At 61.4% G+C, this 20,213-nt stretch overlaps 1 protein-coding gene across 2 annotated transcripts in view; it reads right to left on the bottom strand.

Moving 5' to 3' along the window:
* Window positions 1–878: 878 nt before the first annotated feature.
* The window catches only part of BSN (bassoon presynaptic cytomatrix protein), a 40,104-nt gene continuing 20,769 nt past the window's right edge, over window positions 879–20,213 (bottom strand). For both annotated transcript variants that reach the window (XM_053669386.1, XM_053669387.1), the window contains 8 exons: window positions 13,530–20,201; window positions 9,332–11,408; window positions 8,220–9,034; window positions 7,987–8,086; window positions 7,343–7,474; window positions 7,110–7,164; window positions 6,653–6,745; window positions 879–4,769 (listed from right to left, as the gene is read on the bottom strand). In XM_053669386.1, coding sequence (XP_053525361.1) covers window positions 7,124–7,164; window positions 7,343–7,474; window positions 7,987–8,086; window positions 8,220–9,034; window positions 9,332–11,408; window positions 13,530–20,201 — 9,837 coding nt within the window. In that variant the 3' untranslated portion in view covers window positions 879–4,769; window positions 6,653–6,745; window positions 7,110–7,123. The remainder of the gene's footprint in view (window positions 4,770–6,652; window positions 6,746–7,109; window positions 7,165–7,342; window positions 7,475–7,986; window positions 8,087–8,219; window positions 9,035–9,331; window positions 11,409–13,529; window positions 20,202–20,213) is intronic.

Below are 20,213 nucleotides of genomic sequence, written 5' to 3'. Positions count from 1 at the left end.
ATTGAGCACGGGCCTGCAAACCAGAGGATTGTGGTTTGATTCCCAGTCAGGGCACATGCCTGGGTTGCAGGCCAGTTCCCAGCAAGGGGACTCATGAAAGGCAACCATACATAGATATTTCTCTCCCTCTCTCCTTCCCCTCTAAAGATTAAAAATAAAAATAAATAAATAAATAATAATTATTATCTAACAAACTCTGGGTTACTTAATTTTTTTAAACAAAACTATTTATTTATTTTTAGAGAGAGGGTAAGGGAAGGAGAGAGGGAGAGAAACATCACCATGCAAGAGATACATTGATAGGTTGCCTCTCACGCCCCCAACTGGGGACCCGCCTACAACCCAGGCATGTGCCCTGATTTCGCAGGCCCGCACTCATTTCAGAGCCACAACAGCCAGGGTGCAACCCTGCGTTACTTTAGAAAGGAGGTTATCCCATCCCTCCTGGGACGACTAGGGTCTGGCAGCCCCTGAGTTTAGGGGTTGGATTTAACACAGCGAGACAGACAGGTGTACGGCTTGTTGGCAGCACCAGGGGGCAGCACCTGCTCGCCTGTTTCCCAGAACCAGGAACCAGAACGCTGACAGCCAGACTGACCCGCCCAGGCCAAGGAGGCACCAGCCCTCAAAAGTTGGGGGTGACCTAAGGCTCCCTCTAAGGCCAAGCTTAGGACCTTTCCTGGGGCACCTGTGTGGGGACCCATGACTTTGGACAGCTTGGTGTGGACTGGGGTCCTGCTCTGCCAGCACATCTGCAACTTTGCCTTTTCTCTCTTTTCCCTTTAACTGTCAAGAGACCGGATTGTCACAAGTTTGGGGCTTTGTTCCTCTGGCTAAGCCTTCCCATTTCAGAAACCATCCCAGAGACAGTCTGCAAGTTGTTTATATCAAGTCCTTTTATTCTGATTCCACAGAATTACCTTGTCACAATACAGGGGGAGGGACACCGAAGTACCACGAGTTCTCACGGAGCACAGGAGGACGGCACACGTTTCACAAGGTCATGTGGAGGACTCGGGTCATTGCACTTACAACTGTAAACTTGTTTGTTTGACTTTGTACAGCACTCTTCCCCCCTCAAATAGAGAAGGAGAGAAGGAGAGAAAGGGGGGAGGGAAGGAGTGAGGGGAAAGCGGAAACAAGACGTGGAAGCCAGCAGAGGAAAGGCGCTGGGCAGCCCCCCGCAGGGCACTGCCCCCCGAGCGAGGAGCTGGTCTGAGCCCAGAGGCTGAGGAGGCAGACACGCACACAGACCCACTCACACACTTGTTCACATGCATACACACGATGTGTCGTGACTTCCATGGCTCTCGGGGGCCATGGCAGCAGGGCTGCAGATACCCAGGGAGACAGAGGTGACATCTCTGAGGAGTTTCAGTTGATCAGGCCTGTCACTCTGACCCTGACTGAGTCCACGATGACAAGTATTTACAAAATGGGGGGAGGAGGGCACAAGGCAGGCAGGGGCCCACAGGCCAGGACCATGCTGCCCCGGCAGAGGGCCTGCCTGGCAGACTCCCCACAGGCTCCCGAAGACAGGCCACTGTTGCTGTCACTGCTGCCTCAGCATAGGCCCCGAGACCACACTCCTCCCAAGGACTAAGCAGATGGTGGGGGTGAGCGGTGTCATTGAAGTGAGTGTACTGGGCCTTGGCTCAGGCAGAGAGGCAATGCCCTTGCTCACAACACGGGGTGAGGGGAGCAAGTAAGGAAAAGGCCTGACCTGCATCCCAGAGACCCCTTGCCTATTGGAGATGCACCTGACGCTCCCATACCCCAACACTGAATGCTGGTCCCTTAGCCTCTGGCTGCAGTGTCCCTGAGTCACAGCTGCATCCACACGAGGGCTAGGACACCCTTGGCCCAGAGGCCTGCACCAAGCACCTTCACAAAGGAGTGTTGGGTTCAGACGTATACTTTGGGTGTGCTGGGAGGTGGGGGAGTGATGCACGTCAGAAATTTCAAAACCAGAGGGACATTTGCTGAGAAGTGAGTATTTTGGAGCCTGGGGCTAGGGCTGATGGAGGCTGACCTGCAGTCACCTCCTCCCTGTCTTCCTCACTCTGTATCCCATTCCCTGGCTTTCAGTGGGAAGGATTACTGCCTGGGGCCCCCACATACCCAGCCTCCAGATGCCTCCCCATGCAGACCTGGCCCTGGGTGGCGACCTTCCTCCACCCTTGCTCAGATAGCCTCATATAGCCCAGGCCTGAGGCAGGTATTCCCAAATCCTGGAGGACCAGGGTCTCAGGCCCAACACAGGTTGACAGCCTCCTGTCTCACACAAAGCTGCCAGCGGAGTGCCAGGGTCCCTCTCTGAAGGGCTGTGTAGGCCTTACAGGACAGCAAGAAAATAAGGCCCCTGAAAAATGCACGGTGCAAACCAGAGCACTGTGGAGCAGCGCCAGGCCTTGGGTCAGGCAGGACTGCCTCCCTCCCTCCTGGCTCGGTCGTAGAGAGGCTGCTGAGCAGCAGAACACTGGGGCTTTGAGATGGGGGTGCGCAGGGAGTTCTCTGACCCTGGGGACAGAGGCAGAGGGAGCCACAACAGGACTTTCTCTAAGTTTCGCTACTGGGAAGCCTCCCCAGAAATTCAGTTTGAAGCCACTGCCTATATGAACACCCGCTCTGGTCCAAGATGACATTTTAGCTGTCCTCACCACAAGTGCCAGATGTCTAGTTCTTCCCAAGCACCTTTTGACCCCCTGGAGCCATGTCTTGGCTCACAGACTTTTGAGCCTTCTAGCCACAGAGCAGAGGCATGGAGTGCAGTCAGGAGCTGCAGGCCCCAGGGCATGGCACGGCCCTGCCCGTGGCCAGTCTGTCCACAAATGAGGCCCAGCTCTGCCCTTGAGCCATGTGCCACTGCTTTTGGGACAGCCAGGTACCCCTGGGCCAAGGCTGGCATAAGAGAGGGAGTGCTCTACAGATGAAAACCTTCGGAATGTCACAGCAAACCTGAATGCTCACACACACATCCTGTGCAGGCCTCACCAGCACGTCCACTCCAGAGACTCCTTGTCACCTGCCATCGTGGTCAGAGAAACCTGCAGGGCGTGTGGGGCCTCGCACCGCCTGCCGCAGCCTGGCATGCTCAGGCGACAATCCTGGCAGGTTCTTACTAGCTTGTGCAGAAGTCAGCTAGAAGCGCTCCTGAAGGAGAGGTTTTGAGGCAAAAAGAACTCCAAGCAAGAGGGTCGAGCATTTAAAATGGATGAAGTCGTGCAAAGAGGCTGCGAGCCGTGCATGCTCCACTGCGGGACAGGCGGTGACTCGCCCAGCGTTGGCGAGCCCTGCCACAGGTCGAACATGCCACAGACTGAGAATTTCACACACACGGTGGGAGTGGGGTGGGCTAGGGAAGGGCTTTGATATGAGCATATCTTATCCAGTTTCTCAACTGCATGTTTGCAATGAACACCTTATACATAACATGGAATTTATTAAATATTAACAGTTGTCTTTGAGGGTTTATATTTCATTGCATAGAACATTAGAGATGAGACTTGTGGCTGTGCCCAAGGTCAAAGGAAGTCCCAAAGGGAAGGGCCTCGGAGAGGAGCGCCACCCAGTCCACCAGGTGGAAGGATGGTACCACACTCCCCAGCACAGGGCTCCGGGTCCTCCCCTCGGCTGGCAGAAGCCCTGGCCCCTCTGCTCTGAGTGCTCCCACTGCTGATGGCTTAAGAAGGACTGGAATTGCACAGTAAACAGAGGCGGGCTGAGGGGCCACCCAGACCTCACCGCCCTGGAGTTGTGCTCTTGGTGGCCTGCTGCCCACTATTGCTTCTCAGTCAACATTCATCCTGTTCTGAGCAGGGGCAGAGCAGAGAGGAAACCAAACCGTCAGTCACAAGGAGGGTGGGGCGGGGAGGAGAGTCAAGGAGGTGAGCGAAGAGAGGAGAGACAAAGGGGAGAAGGGGAAACGAAAGAAAGATGTTGATGAGGTATACACGCAAATCAAACAGAAATGATTAAGGCTGTTCTTGAAACCAAAAGAAATCCCCAGGTGTACGGAGGAGGAGCCGGCCGGTCGAGACGATGGCGGTGCTGCTGGGTGCTCAGGGTGGCTCGGGGGATGGCTTTGAGAGGGTGGCCAGCGTGCTGGCATGTCGCCACCCCTGGGCTGGGAGAAGCCTCAGCCGGGGCCTGCGCTGCTTTTCGGTGCTATGGCCTCTTATTTTAGCAATGAGACAGTGTTAGGTCCTAATGTTTGTAAAGTTCTCCCAACCCCACACTAGCCACACGGAAGTCTGCTCCCGTGTCACCCAGAGGACAGGGTGAGTGGGGCAGACCCCTGTGGCCACAGAGGAGCCGGGCCAGCTGGAATGTGAAGAAAATGGAGCCCGGGGCCCCCAGCCCTCAGTCAGAGCCCGTCTCCAAGGCTGTGGAAAAACTTCTGGCATCGTGAAGGGCGGAAAGGGTCCGTCAGAAACAGGCAGCGGTGCCCGAACTCTGTGTATAACGCATCGCGGGCCTGGCCGGCCAGGCCGCAGACGGCCGCTGTGGGAAGAGCGGCGACTGCGCGGCGGCAGGGTTTCCGAAGAGAGCTCCTCCCTCCCAGCCACAGCTACGCCTCGAAGGTGGCACCCTGAGGAGAGCAGGGTCTCCAGAAAGACAATCAAAGTTCCCCCGGCCAGTGGTCCCACTTGTCCAGCAGATGCATTGCCCAGGTAGCTGCTGCTGGAAAACATCCTGCCTCAGCTGAGGCTGCCCGCCATGTCCCACCTGGTGAGTCTGTGGGCCAAGGGTTCGCCAGGTTGTAGATGCTTGGAGGAGAGAAGGAGGGAGGCAGGGAGGGAGGGAGGAGAAGGATTTGTTAGGAGCCGCGGACAGCTGGTTCCCACCCCGCACCCTTCAGCTGCCTGCCACACACCGAGGGCCTCCTACTCCCCCTCAGGACCCCACCCACTGAGGCTTGGAGAGATGGGTGCTTGGCAGCTTTGAGGCCACAAAGAGGACAGGAAGAAAAGAGGAATCAGGTAGGCCAGGAAGGGACATCTCTTTAACACAACACAAACTGATTTTTGCCCTGCCTGAGTGAGGGACGTGGAATCGGGCTTACAATGGCAAGCCTCTCCCAAGCCACTTGGGAGATTGCCTCGAAAGACACCAGGACACGGATGCTCACAGAAGACCCGCACGCCTGGCCTGGCTGTGAGCCAGACGCCAGAACTGGAGGGAGATTCCTTGAACTACAAAGTGAGTGGTCTCGGCACCACCCCCACATAATGTGGCCAAACACAGAACAAAGCCACGCCTGTGGTTCCTTTCCCTTCCCAGTGATGGAGCCCAGCCCTCAAACCAGCTGGGCACTGCCACGAATTTGGCCACGGGCTGCCCCTCCCCTCAGCACAAATTCTGGTTTCCCATCTGTTCCAGGGCAACTCCGGGGGACATCTGGCTGCACAGGGGAGTGGCAGGGAGTGAAGGCGAGAAGAGCGCCAGAGGCGCTGCGTGGGGGCCCCTGCCATCAGAATCAGTTTGGGGTCTTGACTTGGGCTCCAAAGCCCACCCCAGCTGGCTCCTGCCCCTTCAGGCCTCACCCCTGACACCTCCCCCCGCCGCTGTAGGTCTGGTTGTGCTGGCTGTTCATCTGCCCCCGAAGCCCACCAGTGACCCCTGCCGGCAGGGCCTCTGTGGGCGCTGCTCCTCTGCCAGGCAGCAGCCACCCCCCCACCCCCCGAGTCTCATCGCGCCCTGGCCGCTTCTCTAGAGCAGACCCCTCTGTCCCGGAACGCTGCTTCACAGTTTCAAAGCACTTATCGCCTTCAGAAATTACCTTTTTTATCTAATTTTTACTTTTTAACTGATTTATTCTTAGTCCCACTCAATGTACTGTCAGCTTCAGAGGGCAGGGACGTGGTTTTGTTCCCTGCTGTATCCCCGGGGCCTGGAACAGGGCTCAGCCCCTCCCCAGGGTTTGACAAACTGTTTATGGAATAATGAGTAAGCGGATAAAAAACTGGACCCTTCCAGTCCCTCCACTGTTCCTCCAGAGACAGGCAGCCCCTTCGACACTACCCTCAGCTCTGTCCCCCCAGCAGGCCTGGCCGCAGGGCTCCCCTCTGACTTGCTTGCTGGCCCCTGGCCCTGCTGCGCACACCCCTGCCCATCACGAGAATCTCCCAAACCTCTGTCCTCTGAACCTGAGAGGCGGTGAAGGACAGAGGGGGAGGTCTCAGGGGTTCCAAGTGAGGCATGGGCCCTGGCTGTGCACAGAGCAGCACCAACAGCCGGGCCACCCTCCCTGACATCCTGATGCCACGCCCCCTCCTGCCCCACAGGGGCAGGGCCAAGGCCAGAGAAAGCTCCAGTAGGAAGCTGCTCATCCTGCCTCGGCTACTGCAGCCCAGACAGAACCAGGGCTCCTGCCCTGCGGCCCTTCTGCTTTCTCCCTGGCTGATCTTGTCTGGGGCTGAGCCTACCTGTCCCGGTGACCTTCCTGTTCTCTCTGCCCTCTCTACTCATTCTGTTCTTCCTCCTTGTGGGCCACGAGCTCAGCCTGTGAAGCCAACAATGTCTTGACCTCATGCCCAGTGGTCTCGGTCACAGCTAAAGGAAGGCCACAGGCCCCTCCTAGTCCACACCTGTAGGAACGGGTGGCCCTTCACCCCTTCCTCTGTCCCCCCACACTGGCCCTGACACTCACTGTTATACGCAGAGTCCAGAGCTGCACCCAGGCCTCTGACTCCAGAGATTTTTCCACAGCACCAAGACCATCTCCCTTCATCTCTTCGAGAGCCTGTGGAACACGTGTGCAGGAGGGTTGGGAGGAACTGTGTCCCAGCCCGCAACTTAGCGCCAGCGCAGAGCAGCGAGAGTCCTGTGTGGGAGGGGGGTGCTGGAGAAGGACAAGGGGATGGGGACCCTGGCTCCCCTTTGCTGGGGACTTGGACTGGGCTGGCCCCATGGCGAAGCCTCTGTGCACAGGGCCCTCCATCTCCTCCTGCTCCTGCCGCATGCGCAGGAGAGGACATGCAGCTCTGGCCACATCACCTGTGGCTGGAGCCTGGGCTCCTCCCAGAGGACCCCTCAGAACTGGAAGCGCCCACAAGAGCCCCTCAGGCCTGCCCTGGGGGAGGCTGGGGACAGACAGCTATACTCACCCTTTGTGGCACGATCACCAGAATGAGGAGAATCTTTTGCCAAAAGCAGAGACGGCTACAACAGAAAAAGGAGAGTGGCATCAGGACACTACACCAGACGCCCTCCCCATCGGGGTCGTGTGGCCCACCAAGGCGGAGCCCAGCCCCAGAACCACAAGGCTGGCCTGGGCCCGAGTGACTGAGCCTGGAGTCACTCCCCAGACCCAGTCTCCGCCACAGGAGGCAGGGCTCACCTTCTGTCAGTTTGCCGGCCTGTTCTGCTGCCCCACCAGGGAGGATCTTGGAGAACACACTTTCCCCTTCGGCACCTGGCTGGCCTGCAGGAGCCCCTGGGGCCCCTCCGGGCCTGGCTCCAGCCTTCATGCCTGGGGGGAGAGAGACCACCCTCAGGAGCCAAGTGTGACCTGACTCTCCAGGCTCTGAGTGGGAGAGTAGCCGTGAGGGCATCTAAGCACAAGTACCCAGTGAGGGGCGGGGCGAGGAGGGGCGCAGAGGCATGAAGAGAGGGAGACAAGAGCAGGAAGAAAAGGAGTGCAAAGAAGCAGGAAAAAGGAAGCTGAAGGGGACAAAAAGGAGAAAGGGAGAGGAAGGAAGAGGGGAAGGAGGGAAGAAGAGAGCATGAAGTCACAGTCTTGGCCCTGCTCACCAGTCCCTTCCGCTGCCCTGCCGAGAGCTGCCTGGGCCCTAAGACCCCAGCACTGCTGACCCCACTGCGCATTCTAGCACCAGTCATTCTGCTGGGAGGCCTGCAGCCCCCTGGGCGCCTTCCTGGGGGCAGTGAGGGCATGCAGGGCATGGGAGCTCAGGGCACCCAGGTGGGGAGAAAGCATTCTGGGTTGTCTGGGTCACAACTGAGGACATCAAAGGGGAGGCTCACCTGTAGGTCCAGGTCCTGGTGGTGGCTGAGCCTGAGGAGGCCTCCCTTGCTGGGCCACTTTGGCTGCCCCTTTAGAGCCATCTGTCTGCTCTGCCCGTGGCTGCAACACAGAACCCCTAGTTGAGATACAGCCCACCAACTCTGCCCATGCCCAGCCAGGAACCAAGGGGACATCCAAGCTGCAGCTACAGCATTATCCCTGGGTAGGATCCGTGCCGTGGAACCCTACTTACTGGTCCTGCTGGCTGGGAGCCTGTGGCTGTCGTGGGGCCTGGCTGAGGCTTCCCTGCTGGCTGGCTGGCAGCGGGGGCTGGGCCCCGGGCAGTTGGCTGGCCCTGCTGCTGCAGCCGAGCCTGTGACGGCGTCTGCTGGGGGGGCTGTGGCCCATGACCTTGCTGCTGCTGCTGCTGCTGCTGCATTTGTGGCTGGCGTGATGCTGTTGCTGAGGGTGTCTGCCTCGATGGTGGTGGCTGTGGCTGCTGTGGCCCTGGAGGTGCCTGCCGACCCTGTGGCTGCGGCTGCGGCTGTGGCTGCGGCTGGGGTTCTGGCTTTGGCTGCAGTGTGGCAGGCCCTGAGTGGGCCTGCCGGGAGCCCTTCTTGCTGTCAGAGGCATGATGGTATGCTGATGGAATGCGGGATGGCTGTGAGTATTCAGCCGAGCTGGGGTACCCAGGCTGACCCTTCTTCTGCATGGCTGGGCCAGAGCTGGGCTGAGAGTGAGGCCGGACCTCATGGCGACCCAGGTCCCGAGCATGTGGTTTGGCAGCACGTCGGCCTGGCTCCTCACCAGCGTGGCGGCCTGAGTGCCGCCCGTGGTCACTGTGGTGTCGATGTTCCTTGGCTGAGGTGTGGCGGCCCGGGCCACCTTCATCATGTGGCCACGAGCCCTCCTCGGGGAGCTCATCATAGTCGTGGTAGCTGTGCCTGGCAGGGCCTCGCTTCTGGGAGGAGGAAGAGACTGCGTGGCCCCCGTGGTGCCTGAACCGGTCAGAGCGGGCATCCCGGGGCTTATCAAACCAGTCTGTCTCCTCCTGGCCCAGGTGATAGGCTTCAGAGACCAAAAACAGAACACCATCAACCCCTGGGTCGACCACAGGGGTCGGCCACAGGGGGCGGCCCAGCTGAAGCCATGCAAGGAAACCACAGGGGCACCACAGCCACAGCAAAACCCCAGGCCCCCGCCCACTTTCCCATGACCCGGCCAGGGCACGGGTGGAGAAGGCACAGCCCTCGGCACGCAGCACCAGGCCAGGACATGCTGGGACATCTCAGGGCCCAGGGCCCCACAGGGAGGATGGCCCCCAGGTGCTGAGCATCTGCAGAAATCATCCCCAGCTGCCATTACCTTCACTGTCAGAAACTACGCAGTGGGAATCATCCAGGATGTAGCCTTCCTCTCGCTTATATGCATGGGCCCGAGGTCCGTCCTTGACGTGCTCCTGGACATCAGGCATGGAGTGGCTGGAGCAGAACTGTGGGCAGGTGTCTCCAGGAGGGAGGGCACCCCCGGGTGGGCGGGGCCGCCCCAAGGGGCTGACGGGGCTCTCCTCTTCAGAGGCCTGGCTTCGCATGGGGGGCCGGGTGCGGCTGTGGGCCATGCTCAGGGATGAGGGCTTGGGGCCCGTTTTCTGAAGTCGCTCCACGGCCTCCCGTTCCCGCTCGTATCCCTTGCCCCGGCTGCTGAAGTCATGGCTGGACAGCTTCTCCCCACTGTATGCAGTTGCCACCCGGGACCGGCTGCTTCCACTGTACATGCGGTCGTCCTCCTCCACTGGGTCCCGGCTGGACACCCCGTAGTACCTCTGCTGCTCATACACGTTCTTCTTAAGCCCGTAGGTGATTTCTTCCTGGAACTTTCTGCCCCGAGAGGCCAGGCTGCTGCTGACTGCAGGGGAGGGGTAGGCAGCCAGGTCTGACTCCACATCCTTGGCTTCTTCGATAGGCGAGAACTTGGAGATCTTTTGCTCCATGCCTTGCTTCCGGTGCTTGCTGCGCTTTGAGGAGACGGCAGCTGGGGCCAGGCTCTTGGAGGGATGCTTGGGCCCCACGGGGCCTGGACCGTACTTCTCTGCTCGAGCCCCATGGCGGTAGTCACTGTCACTGTAGTAGTGGGTGCTGGCCGGCCGACCATCACCCTCCGTGCTTCGGTGATGGCCGCTCTTCCCACGGGGGTCGTAAGAGTCTTCCTCGGATTCTTCCTCCCCTCGGCTGTAGCAGCAGGGCAGCGTGGGCCCCTCAAGGATGCCTGGCTCCCCTGCTTCTTTCCCTGGACGCCCACTGCTGCTCGGCCCCAGGGGCTCCAGGCGCTGGCTATCGGGGACAGTGGAAGAGCTGTCCTTGGTCAGCTCACTGATGTCATCGATCATCACGTAGTTCCGAGGGACATTCTGCTCCAGGCTGGTGTAGTGTGAGTCAGAGGGGTACGCAGGGGCTGGACTCATGCTCATACCACTACGATCAGTGGCCCGAGGCAACTCAGGGCCCTTGCTTTGCTCATAGCTGCTGCTAACCGTTGGGCCACTGTAGCTGGTTTCTGATGGGGCCGAAGACATGGCCACAGCGGGGCTGGTGATCACCTCATAGTTGGTGGGCACCTTCTGCTCCAAGTCGGCTAGTGATGTCTGGCGTGGCTTCTGGTTGGGGGCACGGCTGTCAGCCGGGGTAGAGAAAAGGGTGCTCTGTGTGGCTGGCATGGGTGTTTGTGGTGTGTAATGGCCTGAGGGACGGAAAGCCTGCTGGGTTGGCAAGCCAGACTCAGCAGGGTAACTGGTGCCAGGAGGGAAAGCAGGCGCAGGGTACGTGCTGGGGCCAGGGTATGTGGGTGCTTGGTGGGCTGGGAATCCATTTGGACCCAGCCCACTGCTGCCTGCAGTGTACTGCGGGGCTGGAGATGGGAATCGTGGCTGCTGGAAGGCAGTGGGGCCAGAGGGGGTGGCGGGAATAGCAGCTGTGACAGGGAAGTCTGAGTACTGGCCGGCGGGAGCGGCACAGCCCTGGAGCCGCAGCTGGTTGAGCTCACTGTCCGACAGGTAGTCACGATGCTCACCGAGACCACGCAAGGGTGCGTAGTCACGGCCACCCCGGTCCTTGGCCAAAGACTCTTTGCGCTGTGTGATACCCAGCTCCAGGTACTTGAGCTTGGCGTCGATCTCCTTCTCCTCCTCATCCAGCTCTGCCTGCTTCTTGCGCAGCTTGGTGGACTCATGCTCCACCAGCCGCAGGTCCCGGTCCAGCTCCCGGAGCAGACTGGCCTTGGTGGCCGGGACAGCGGTGGGCCCTGCCAGCCCACGCTGCAGTAGGCTGGCCGCATACAGCTGTGGGGGGGCCTGGCTAGCCAGGGGCAGATGAGCCTCCTCTGGAGGAGGGCTGGGCAGTGTCCGCTTCACCTTGCGGACCAGGCCGTTGGGTGGCAGCGCCGACACCTGAGACAGAGGGAAGGGCGGGCAGCACTGAGACCCAAGGTGCAGGTGGCTTGGAGGGGCACAGGGTGGAAGAGCCCTAGCTTTGGCTGGGGCAGGGGATGGGTTCTATACTGATTCACTGGGAAGCCTCCAGGCCTGCCTGGCCCACCCACTGGCCTGTGATCACCTTACAGTCCTTGTCCTTCCTAGTGCTCTGAGCCGCAGGAAGGCAGGGAAGGAGCAGATGCCTGTCTGTGCTGGTTTCTAATAATGGCCTGGCTCCGAGAACCCCTGCCTGTGTCCCATGGGCTTGCCCCCCTCCACCCGCCTCAGTGAGTGCAGAGGTGAGGGCACAAGTCTTGCTCTGGGTTTGGGTCCTGGCAGCTGGTGGGAACCAAGGGCAGTGGAGGGACACAGACAAGAGTGTAATGGGTCCTGGGCCCACCAGGCTTCCTAGAGGATCATGGGAAGGGGTATATGTTGACTGTCAGTTGCTGCAGGCTCTGCACCCTTTTCTGCCCCCTACCCTATTCCCCTCTAAAGTGACATAGAACTCAGGCATCCACCCACCTCCTCCTCCACTGCCCTGCACCACCCTCTGCCAAACTCTCCCGGCTGTGCTCTCTGCCTTGGCCCCAGCTCCCTCCACAGCCTTGCCAGCCACTGCTCTCGGGCTGCCAGCACCCCTCTCTGTCCTTCCAGCCTCATCTCCTGCTGTGTGGCTTCCTGGTCAAGGCTCCCTAACGCTGCCCTCCATGGGGCCCCCCACTGGCCCAGATGTTCCACATGACCTGAGAGTGCTCACCACTGGAGGGTTTGTCCTGGGTCCTCCCTTCGTCTCTAGCTCATAGCCTTTCCACAAAGCCCCAGGGGTTTGGACTTTTATGGAACGCTCAAACCCGCCAAGTTCACTGGGGTCTGACAACCAGCTTCTCACACTGTAGCTTGCCAAGACACATGACACCTACCACCCACTCTCACTGCAGGTCATAAACTAGCGTGCCCTCGGACCAGAGGGTGGGCCTTTAACGGGATACAGCTCACTCTCTGAACTCCACACTGCTGTCTTGTTGTTTTGGCCACTACTACGAGGGCCGGCTGTGGCCAGGCCCCATGTAGCTGGCCCACGGGACCTCTGTCCACCCTAGGCTGGAGCCAGACCACCAGCTTCTCTGACCGGCCCTCCCTGCCAGTCCAGCTTCTGGATCCCACACCGGCCCCTCTGGCCTGCACACCCCCACGTGTGTGCTCTCCACTGCCTAAGCCCTTCACCTCCGCGGCCCCACCTCAGGGCCCACCTCTCTCCTAGGCATCACACCCAGAGAACGGCACATATACCTCATGATGCCTGGGGCCCCTCCCCCCTCCCTGGGGTCACTCTGCAGTCTCTTCCTTCAACCCATCTGTCCACACTCTGTTCAGGAAGCCTTCTAAGACACCCGTCTTGTCCTGTCTCACCTGCCTAAAACCTCCAGAGGCTCCAAGGGCCTTCAAAACAAAGCCCACCCTCCTCAGCCTGGCACTCAAAGTCCGTGGTGTTAGGCCCTCACCATCCCCATGTCCCCTCCAAGGCAGCCCACGGAAGGCCTCATAGTCACTGGACATCACTGGCAACTAAAACCACAGACAAGGGTAAGTGTATGCTTCAGGGGTAGCCGAGGGCACACTGCCGCCCACTGGAGGGCCCCACAGTGCTAGGCTGATGCACTTGGGCTTCATGGGGGGCAATGGAAGCCAGGCCATGGCTAGGACATGGGGACACTCACAGGTCTGTGAGACTGATTTTCTTAGGAAACATCCACAGTAGAGGACTGGAGTGGGCAGGGCTCAGACTGGAGGGCTAAGGAAGCCCAAAAGGGGAGGCAGCAGGGACTACATATGAGCCCGGAGGAGGTGGCAAGAAGGGAAGTGGAAGTTTCTGGTGGCACCTGGCTGGACGCCTGCGGGCCGTGAGTGGGTGTGCCCTGGGTGTGCTCGCCAGGCTGCAGACTCCACCGCGGAAGAGTCAGACCTCCACTCCGCCCTCTGGCCTTGGGAGCTGGAGGTGACTCCACCCCACCCCAGAAGAAGCCCTTCCCTGTGGGGCCCCCCAGACTAGGCAGAGACCCCTGTCCCACCCTGGAGGAGCCCCTGTGCCCATACCTGGCTACCCAGTCCCCCCTGGTGCTGGTAGAGGGAGAACCTCTCTTTGGCAGACTCCTCGGCGGTGGGGCTGAGGGGCTTAGGGTCCGACAAGGACCGCTGCAGGGTCTTCACGGGGCGAGGCAGCGTCTGCTGGCGGAGAGCGCTGTCAGCTGTGAAGTGCTTCTGGGGACTCACGTGGGCCTTGTTCAGCCTCTCACTGGAAGTGAAGGAGGCGTCCAGGAGCCGGTGTGGGGACAGGGGTGAAACCGGTGAGTAGAGGACCTGAGGGGACTTGGGAGGCTGGCGGCTCACAAGCTGGGAAAGGGACTCCGGGGGCAGGTGGGCCTGGTATCCAATCTCCAGTGGATCCGGCTTCTTTTTTTCGAATCTTCCCAGGGGCCCTGGGGTGACGATCTGGATGCCAGGCAGGTAGGGGCTGATGGCGGCTGGCCCCATAAGCTGTGGCCCAGCTCCTCCCTGGGCCTGGGCCTGCCCCTCCGGCTCCGTCTGGCAGGCCAGGCTCTCCCCACGCCCAGTCTTCTCTGGTGCTGATATGTACCTGACAATCTCCACCTTGGGGTCAGTAGCAGCTGTGATGTGGATGGCCGGGGAGACTCTGGGCAGCTGGTCAGGCTCTGTCTGCACGGAGCAGTCACTGATGGTCTGGATGCCCACGCTGCTCGTGGCCCTCGCAGCGGCGGCAGCGGCAGTGGATGATGAGGCAGTAGCCTCGTGCTTGCTGTCCGAGCCGGAGTCCGAGTGGCGGGAGAGACGAGACCGGCGGCGGCGCACTGGCTGCTCCCACTCAGCGCTGTCCTCATCGTCCGTCTGCACGCTGCAGTCAGTGCTCCGCCGGGCCCGGCGCCGTCGGGTCAGAAGGTAGCGGCCCTCCCCATCCTCATCATCAGTCTGCACGCTGCTGTCTGCAATCCTCCTGACCGTGCAGGGCTCGGGCGCCGACTCTGGTTCACAGGCATCCCGCAGGCGTGGCATCGAGTGCCGCTTTTTGAGGGCACTGCGGCCTGCCTCCCACTGCTCCTCTGTCTGCAGTGACATGTCCGAGGCAGAGTTAGGGAGGCCCCGGTGCAGCACAGGCTCCCGAGGCTGCCCTGGCCCCTCAGGCCCTGCCACGGCGATGAAGGCTGCATGGGTCAGGGGTGGCCAGTACTGGCCATTCTGAGCTAGCTCAGTGGCCGTTGGCGGAGCCCCTCGGCCAGGTGCCTCACAGGCCACAGGGAAGGGAGCCTTCTGCCTCTGCTTTTGTTCCTCTAGCTGCTGCTGCAGTTGCTGTTGCAGCTGCTGGATCTGCTCCAGCTGCAGACGTTGTTGTGCCAGCTGTTCCCGCTGCAGGGCAAACTGGGCTTGCCGTTCCTCTTGCTGCTGCTGTAGCACGTGGTGCTTGATGGTCTGCAGTTCTTGCAGCTCTCGCTGCACCAGCAGCTGCTCCTCCTCCCTGTGCCTCTGCAGCTCCACACGCTCCCGCTCCAGCTCCTCCTGCAACCGCAGCTGCCGCAGCTTCTCCAACTCTACCCGCTCCCGCTCCAGCTGCAGCAGCTGCTCCTGCTGCTTCCGCTGCCTCTCCTCCTGTGATGCTTCCTCCTTCTCGAGCCCTGGCCGGCTGGGGGCCCCACTGCCGCCCCCAGGAGCAGCATCTACTGGTGGCTTCTGGCCAGCCAGGGGGGCTGGTGCTGGGGCTGCTGCAACCTCCTTAACAGCAGCATGGGTGGCTGTGGAAAGAGGCTCTTCTCGAGCAGCCCCTGCCGGCAGCTCTGGCCTCAGTGGGCCCCCAGCCCCTGGGGCCTTGGCAGCAGCAGGTTTCCCTAGGTAGACAGGACCCTCGGCAGGCGGCACGCCAGAAGCAGTGGGAAATCTACTTGGTGCAGGGTATCGGTACAGCCCTGGGGGCCCAAGAGGTACCCGCGGAGCAATCATGGGCAAGCGTGTTAGGCTGGTGAGCGGCACAGCTGTGACCCCACCAGATGCATAAGGCCTGTACATGCCACCTCGCACCATGGGCCGCAGTACTGAGCCGGGTTGGGTGGTGATGGGCAGTGTGGCAGCAATTGGGGTGTTGATAGTGGAATAGATCATGCCATCAGCCGCACGCACAGTGGCTGTGGATGGCAGCAGCTGTCGGACTGCTGCTCCCTGGGCTGCTGTAGGCCTGTACTGGGCCAAAGTCCCGGGATTTGGGTGGCCCTCTGGGAAGGTGGGGTTCCCAAGGAGGCCAGGTCTGAGGGGAGCCAGCCCCTGTGGGGTGCTGAGCCCAGCCCTGGGCTGGGGCTGGTACTGTAGGAGGTCAGGGCCACCACTGCTGCTGCCATGCCGCCCTCCATACTGGTCCATGGAGTTGAGGGCTGCACACATGCGGCTGATCTCGCGTGCTGTGGTGGCACTGTACTGGGCCAGGCTGGCCTCTTGGAAGCCAGCTGCATCACCCCGAGGGCCATACCTGTGGTCTGAGTAGATGTTTGACACTGAGCTGTATCTCCGTATGGGCAGGGGGTGAGCCAAGAGGTCTGTGGGATGACGCAGGTCTGTGAACGAGCCGTACTGTAAGCCCTGCCCAAGGGAGCGTCCGTCTGCAAAGCCCAGGCTGTAGGACTGCTTCAGCGAGCTTAGGTCCACGGCTGAGTCTCGTCCAGGGCCCTGGAAGAGCTGCCCTATCCTGTGGGCATGGTAGTTGAGGCCTGCCTCAGCTAAATTGGTGTCGGACATGGAGGAATACAACCTGCCAGGGAGGCCCTGTGGGTAGGGCCTCTGCTCCTCGTGGGGCCCAAGCCCCACCATCCCCTGTGCCCGGTAGGCGGGGGGCTCGGGAGGCTCAGGCTCCCGAGGATTATAGAAGGGGCCGCTGCCTTGGCCATGGGGAACAACATCTGCCACGCTCTTCTCAGGTGCACTGGGGGCAGGGTGGAAGGTGCCAGTACAGCTACTGCCAAAGGGGAACTTGTAGACCATGTCACAGCATGCCAGCTGGCTCTCCGGTCTCATGCCTGTGAGGTCCAGGGCACCCGCTGGCTCCTCAGGGAGCAGTGTGGTCACAGTGCCTGCCGTACCCTCTCCCATCTGCACCAGCACTGTGTGTGGCTTCCGGGCACCTGGAAGAGCATGTGGCCGCAGCTCTGCAGGGGTGGCCCGGTGGGGCTCGGCACCAGCCTCTGGCACAGGGCTTGACTTGAGGCCAACACTCTGCACAGTGCCCATCTGTGTGATCAAGACATCCCTTCTGGCCAGAGGCGTTACCTGGTTGGGCAGGTTATACCTGGCAAACTTGGCCTCCCTTGATCTTCCCTGGGGTCCACCACGGTACGGGGCTGTCTGGACGGCCTGCTCTACCTGCTTGACCTGGGCCAGGCACACGGGGCTACCTACACCCTGGCCAAAGTCAAGCCGGCTCTGGAAGGGGTCTCCATAGACCACAGGCTGCTTCTGCTGGGCCATAAGCACAGAGGCAGCCATGGTGATGCTCACGGTGGTGGCGGTGCTAAGGAAGGCGTGGGTCTGCTCCTGGGCGTTGAGGTTGATAACCAAAGGCTGCACAGCGGTGGACTGCCGTCCTGGGACTGGATCCAGGGCAAGACCATACTTCCTCGCTTCCACAGCGAGAGAGGTCAGGTCCATGCCCTGGTCAGTGAGAATGATGGGCGTGGGTTTGACGGCTGTGCGGAGGTCTACTACAGCGCTGCCAGGGGGCCTGGGACCTGGCTCAACCCTGGACGTTCCAGGGACGGAGGAGATCCGGCACAGGGAGATGTTCTCGGCAGGGAGGGCACCCCAGCCATACAGTGCCAGGGGCCCATCTGCACCCACACTGGCTGCCCGTGGGAAGCCGGATGGCCCAGGAGGTTCTGAGGGCAGCTGAGACACACTTGGAAGTGTTGTCTGGCTGTAGCTGTGAGTGGTGGGCTGGATGTCAGTGGGGGAACACACAGGGGAGGTGGAGGCACTGGCATGCACCATCCTGGTCTGGCTGGAGGCATCTGACGCCAGTGTGATGACCATAAAGGGGGCCTCCTGAGAGGGCTGCTGCCATACCAGGTGAGGCGTGCTGGGTCGGTGTGGCGTTTGTGTGCCTTGAGCCACCATGGGGGTCGTGGTGGGGGCACCAGGGCTCCGTGGCATGTCCGGGGCAGGGGTTGGGCTTGGCGTCTGTGTAGAGAACTCTGCTGTGGCCCTTGGGCCCAGCTTGCCAGGGGAGAATGTGGGACTCTCTGAGGGAGAAGATGGGGAGAGAGGTGGGCTGGGGCCGGCGAAGTAGGAGTATCCCTGGCAGGGCTGGGGAGCGCCGCTCTTGCCCTCACTCACACGCAGGGGCTTCTCTCTGGTGGCCCGCCCGCTGCTAGCAGGGCCACTGGGGGCCTGGGGCAGCTCCTCCGTCTGGGACCCGTAGTTCGCAGTGGTCGGGCTCTGTCCATAGCTGTGGGCTGTGGAAGGTGAGGGGCTGCGCTCGGAGCCTGCGGGGGACGTCGGAGTCATGTACCCTCGAGGCAAGCCAGGCAGACCAGGAGCCCCAGCCGTGGAGGCTGGGGTCCCAGGGCCCTGGGAAAAGGGTGTGCTGCCCTCTTTGGAGGCAGAGCTGGGAGAAGCAGGAGAGCTGTGCAACTTGAGGGGGTCCTGAGGCTCCTTTGCAAAATGCTGAGTAACTCGGACATCAGGAATGACGCGGCCCCCGCTGCTGTCTGAGGAGGCGGAGGTGGAAAAGGGCACCGGGGCAGCAAGCTGGGTGGGGCTGGTGCCCGGGGTAAGTGGGCCGCCATTTTGCTTCATCGGATCCACGTACGCACTCTCGGCATTCAGAAACTGCTTCTCCTTCTTCTTGTCCTCGTCAAAGGCCAGGTCTCCTGAGGAGGCCTGGCGCATGCGGGCAATGCTCTGTGATGTCTGAAGGATCTCCTCATAGACAGCTGCTCCCAGGCCGGCGGGCGCACCCTCCGAGGAAGGAGGGGCAGCCCGGCCATACTCATGGTCTGGGGAGTCCTGGTATTCAAAGGAACCCTGCGCCCGGGGCCCTAAGGGCTGAGAGGGGCCCCCATGGGGCCCCCTGCCCACTGCCGCCTGGCCCTGCTGCCGCTGGAGCAGCTCAGCCTTGCGCATCATCTCCTCGTAGGCCTCCTCAGCACTCTTGAGGGGCCGGCTGGGGCTGGCACTGGGCACGCTGGAGCTGCCCAAGGGCGTCTCAGTTGGCGAGTAGAGGGACATGAAAGTAGGCAGGCTGTACTCGCTGCCCGACTTATAGAGCCGCGTGGGACCACCCTCCAGGGTCTCCGCCTCCGAGTCCAAGGAGGGTGAGGGCGAATATTCCGAGCAGGAGGAGCGGTGGAGCTCCTCCATCTCCGCTGCCTGCCGCAGTTCCTCTGTGGGGGAGGCATCCTCGATGGGGGACAGGTTGCTTGGGGGGGTCTTGGAGCGCTCACGCCTCCGCTGGGCCCGCAGTTCCTCCTTGTCCCGCCGGGTCTTGCGGACCGTGCTGCGGATGCGCTGCTGCTCCACCTCCCGCATCTTCTCCTGCTCACGCAGCAGCTCCTCCTCCTCCCGCAGCTCCTCCTCTTCAGAGGAGTCCTCGATGGTGGGCAGCAGGGGCCCATGGGAGCGGTGCCTGGCTTTGCGCTGCTGTTTTGCTTCTTCTAGCCTCTGCCGGCGGCTGGGGCTGCTGTCGCTGTCCTCCTCCAGCGAGGACAGGGAGGTGGGAGAGGTGCCGGATGTGTAACTGGGCGTGGAGGCTGGCAGCGTGGAGGAGTGCTCCCCGCGGGAGCGGTCCTCAGGGGATCCCGTCAGGCTCTCCATCTCTAGCTCAGGCTCCCGGTCCAGGCCAGGGTCGGGGCCTTGGCCCAGGTCCAGCTCATGGCCATAGCTCCCTGTGCTATTGAGCTCAATGGTCTTGAAGCGGCGGAGCCCTCCCTGCAGGGTCCCAGTGCCATCGGTGGCCTCTGCTGGGCCTTCCTCAGAGAGCAGCTCCTCGTAGCCTGTAGTGGCATTGTGGGGCAGGCGCCTCTTGGGTGGGGCCCCTAGCTCTTGGCTGGGCTCTGGCCTGGACCTGGGGCCACCCTTCTGGGTGCTATGCTTGGCCAGGCTGTGCCTGGAGGCGGCCGCATCTTCCTCTTCCAGGTTGTCTTCCTCAGCACTCATCTCCAGTATCTGCCGTCGCATGAACTCCTCATCCGTCATTTCTGCAGCCCGGGCTGGGGGTTGGGGTGGAAGAGGGGACAAGCCGCCTTCGCTGCTGTCCTCCACGTAGTCATGCCTCAGCTGGCTGCTAAAGTCGTCCGAGGATTCAGCCGTGTCCTGCTGCTCCCTCTGGCGCCCCCACTCCAGAGAGTCTTCCTCTTCCTCCAGGATGTCCTCCAGTTCCTCATCGGAGTCGAAGGCCTCAGGCATGATGGACAAGGAGTGGGGCCGCCGCTTTTGCTCCTCACCGCTGCTGGGACCGGGCAGCTTGCTCCGCTCACCACTGGGGGCCGAGCCCTGGGCCTGCAGCGAAGGCCGCATGCTGCCTACCTTGTGGAGCTGGGAGGGGCTGGGTGGGCGTGGCCCCGCCACTCCTGCAGTGTCCAGCTGCTCCACCTCCTGCTGCACCACACCTGTGATCTCACTTTGGGAGCTGGAGACGCCATCAGAAGAATAGCCTGTGTCGCTGAGGCTCTGTGGGCTCCGGGACAGGTCCTGAGAATAAGGCTTGCCCACCAGCTCCTGCAGCAGGTG

Source organism: Artibeus jamaicensis, unplaced genomic scaffold (assembly GCF_021234435.1).
Source record: "Artibeus jamaicensis isolate MK-2021 breed Jamaican fruit bat unplaced genomic scaffold, CSHL_Jam_final contig_519, whole genome shotgun sequence".
Lineage (NCBI taxonomy): Eukaryota > Metazoa > Chordata > Mammalia > Chiroptera > Phyllostomidae > Artibeus > Artibeus jamaicensis.
Note: the sequence above shows the minus strand (reverse complement) of the source record. Positions and strands in the feature narration are given on the sequence as shown.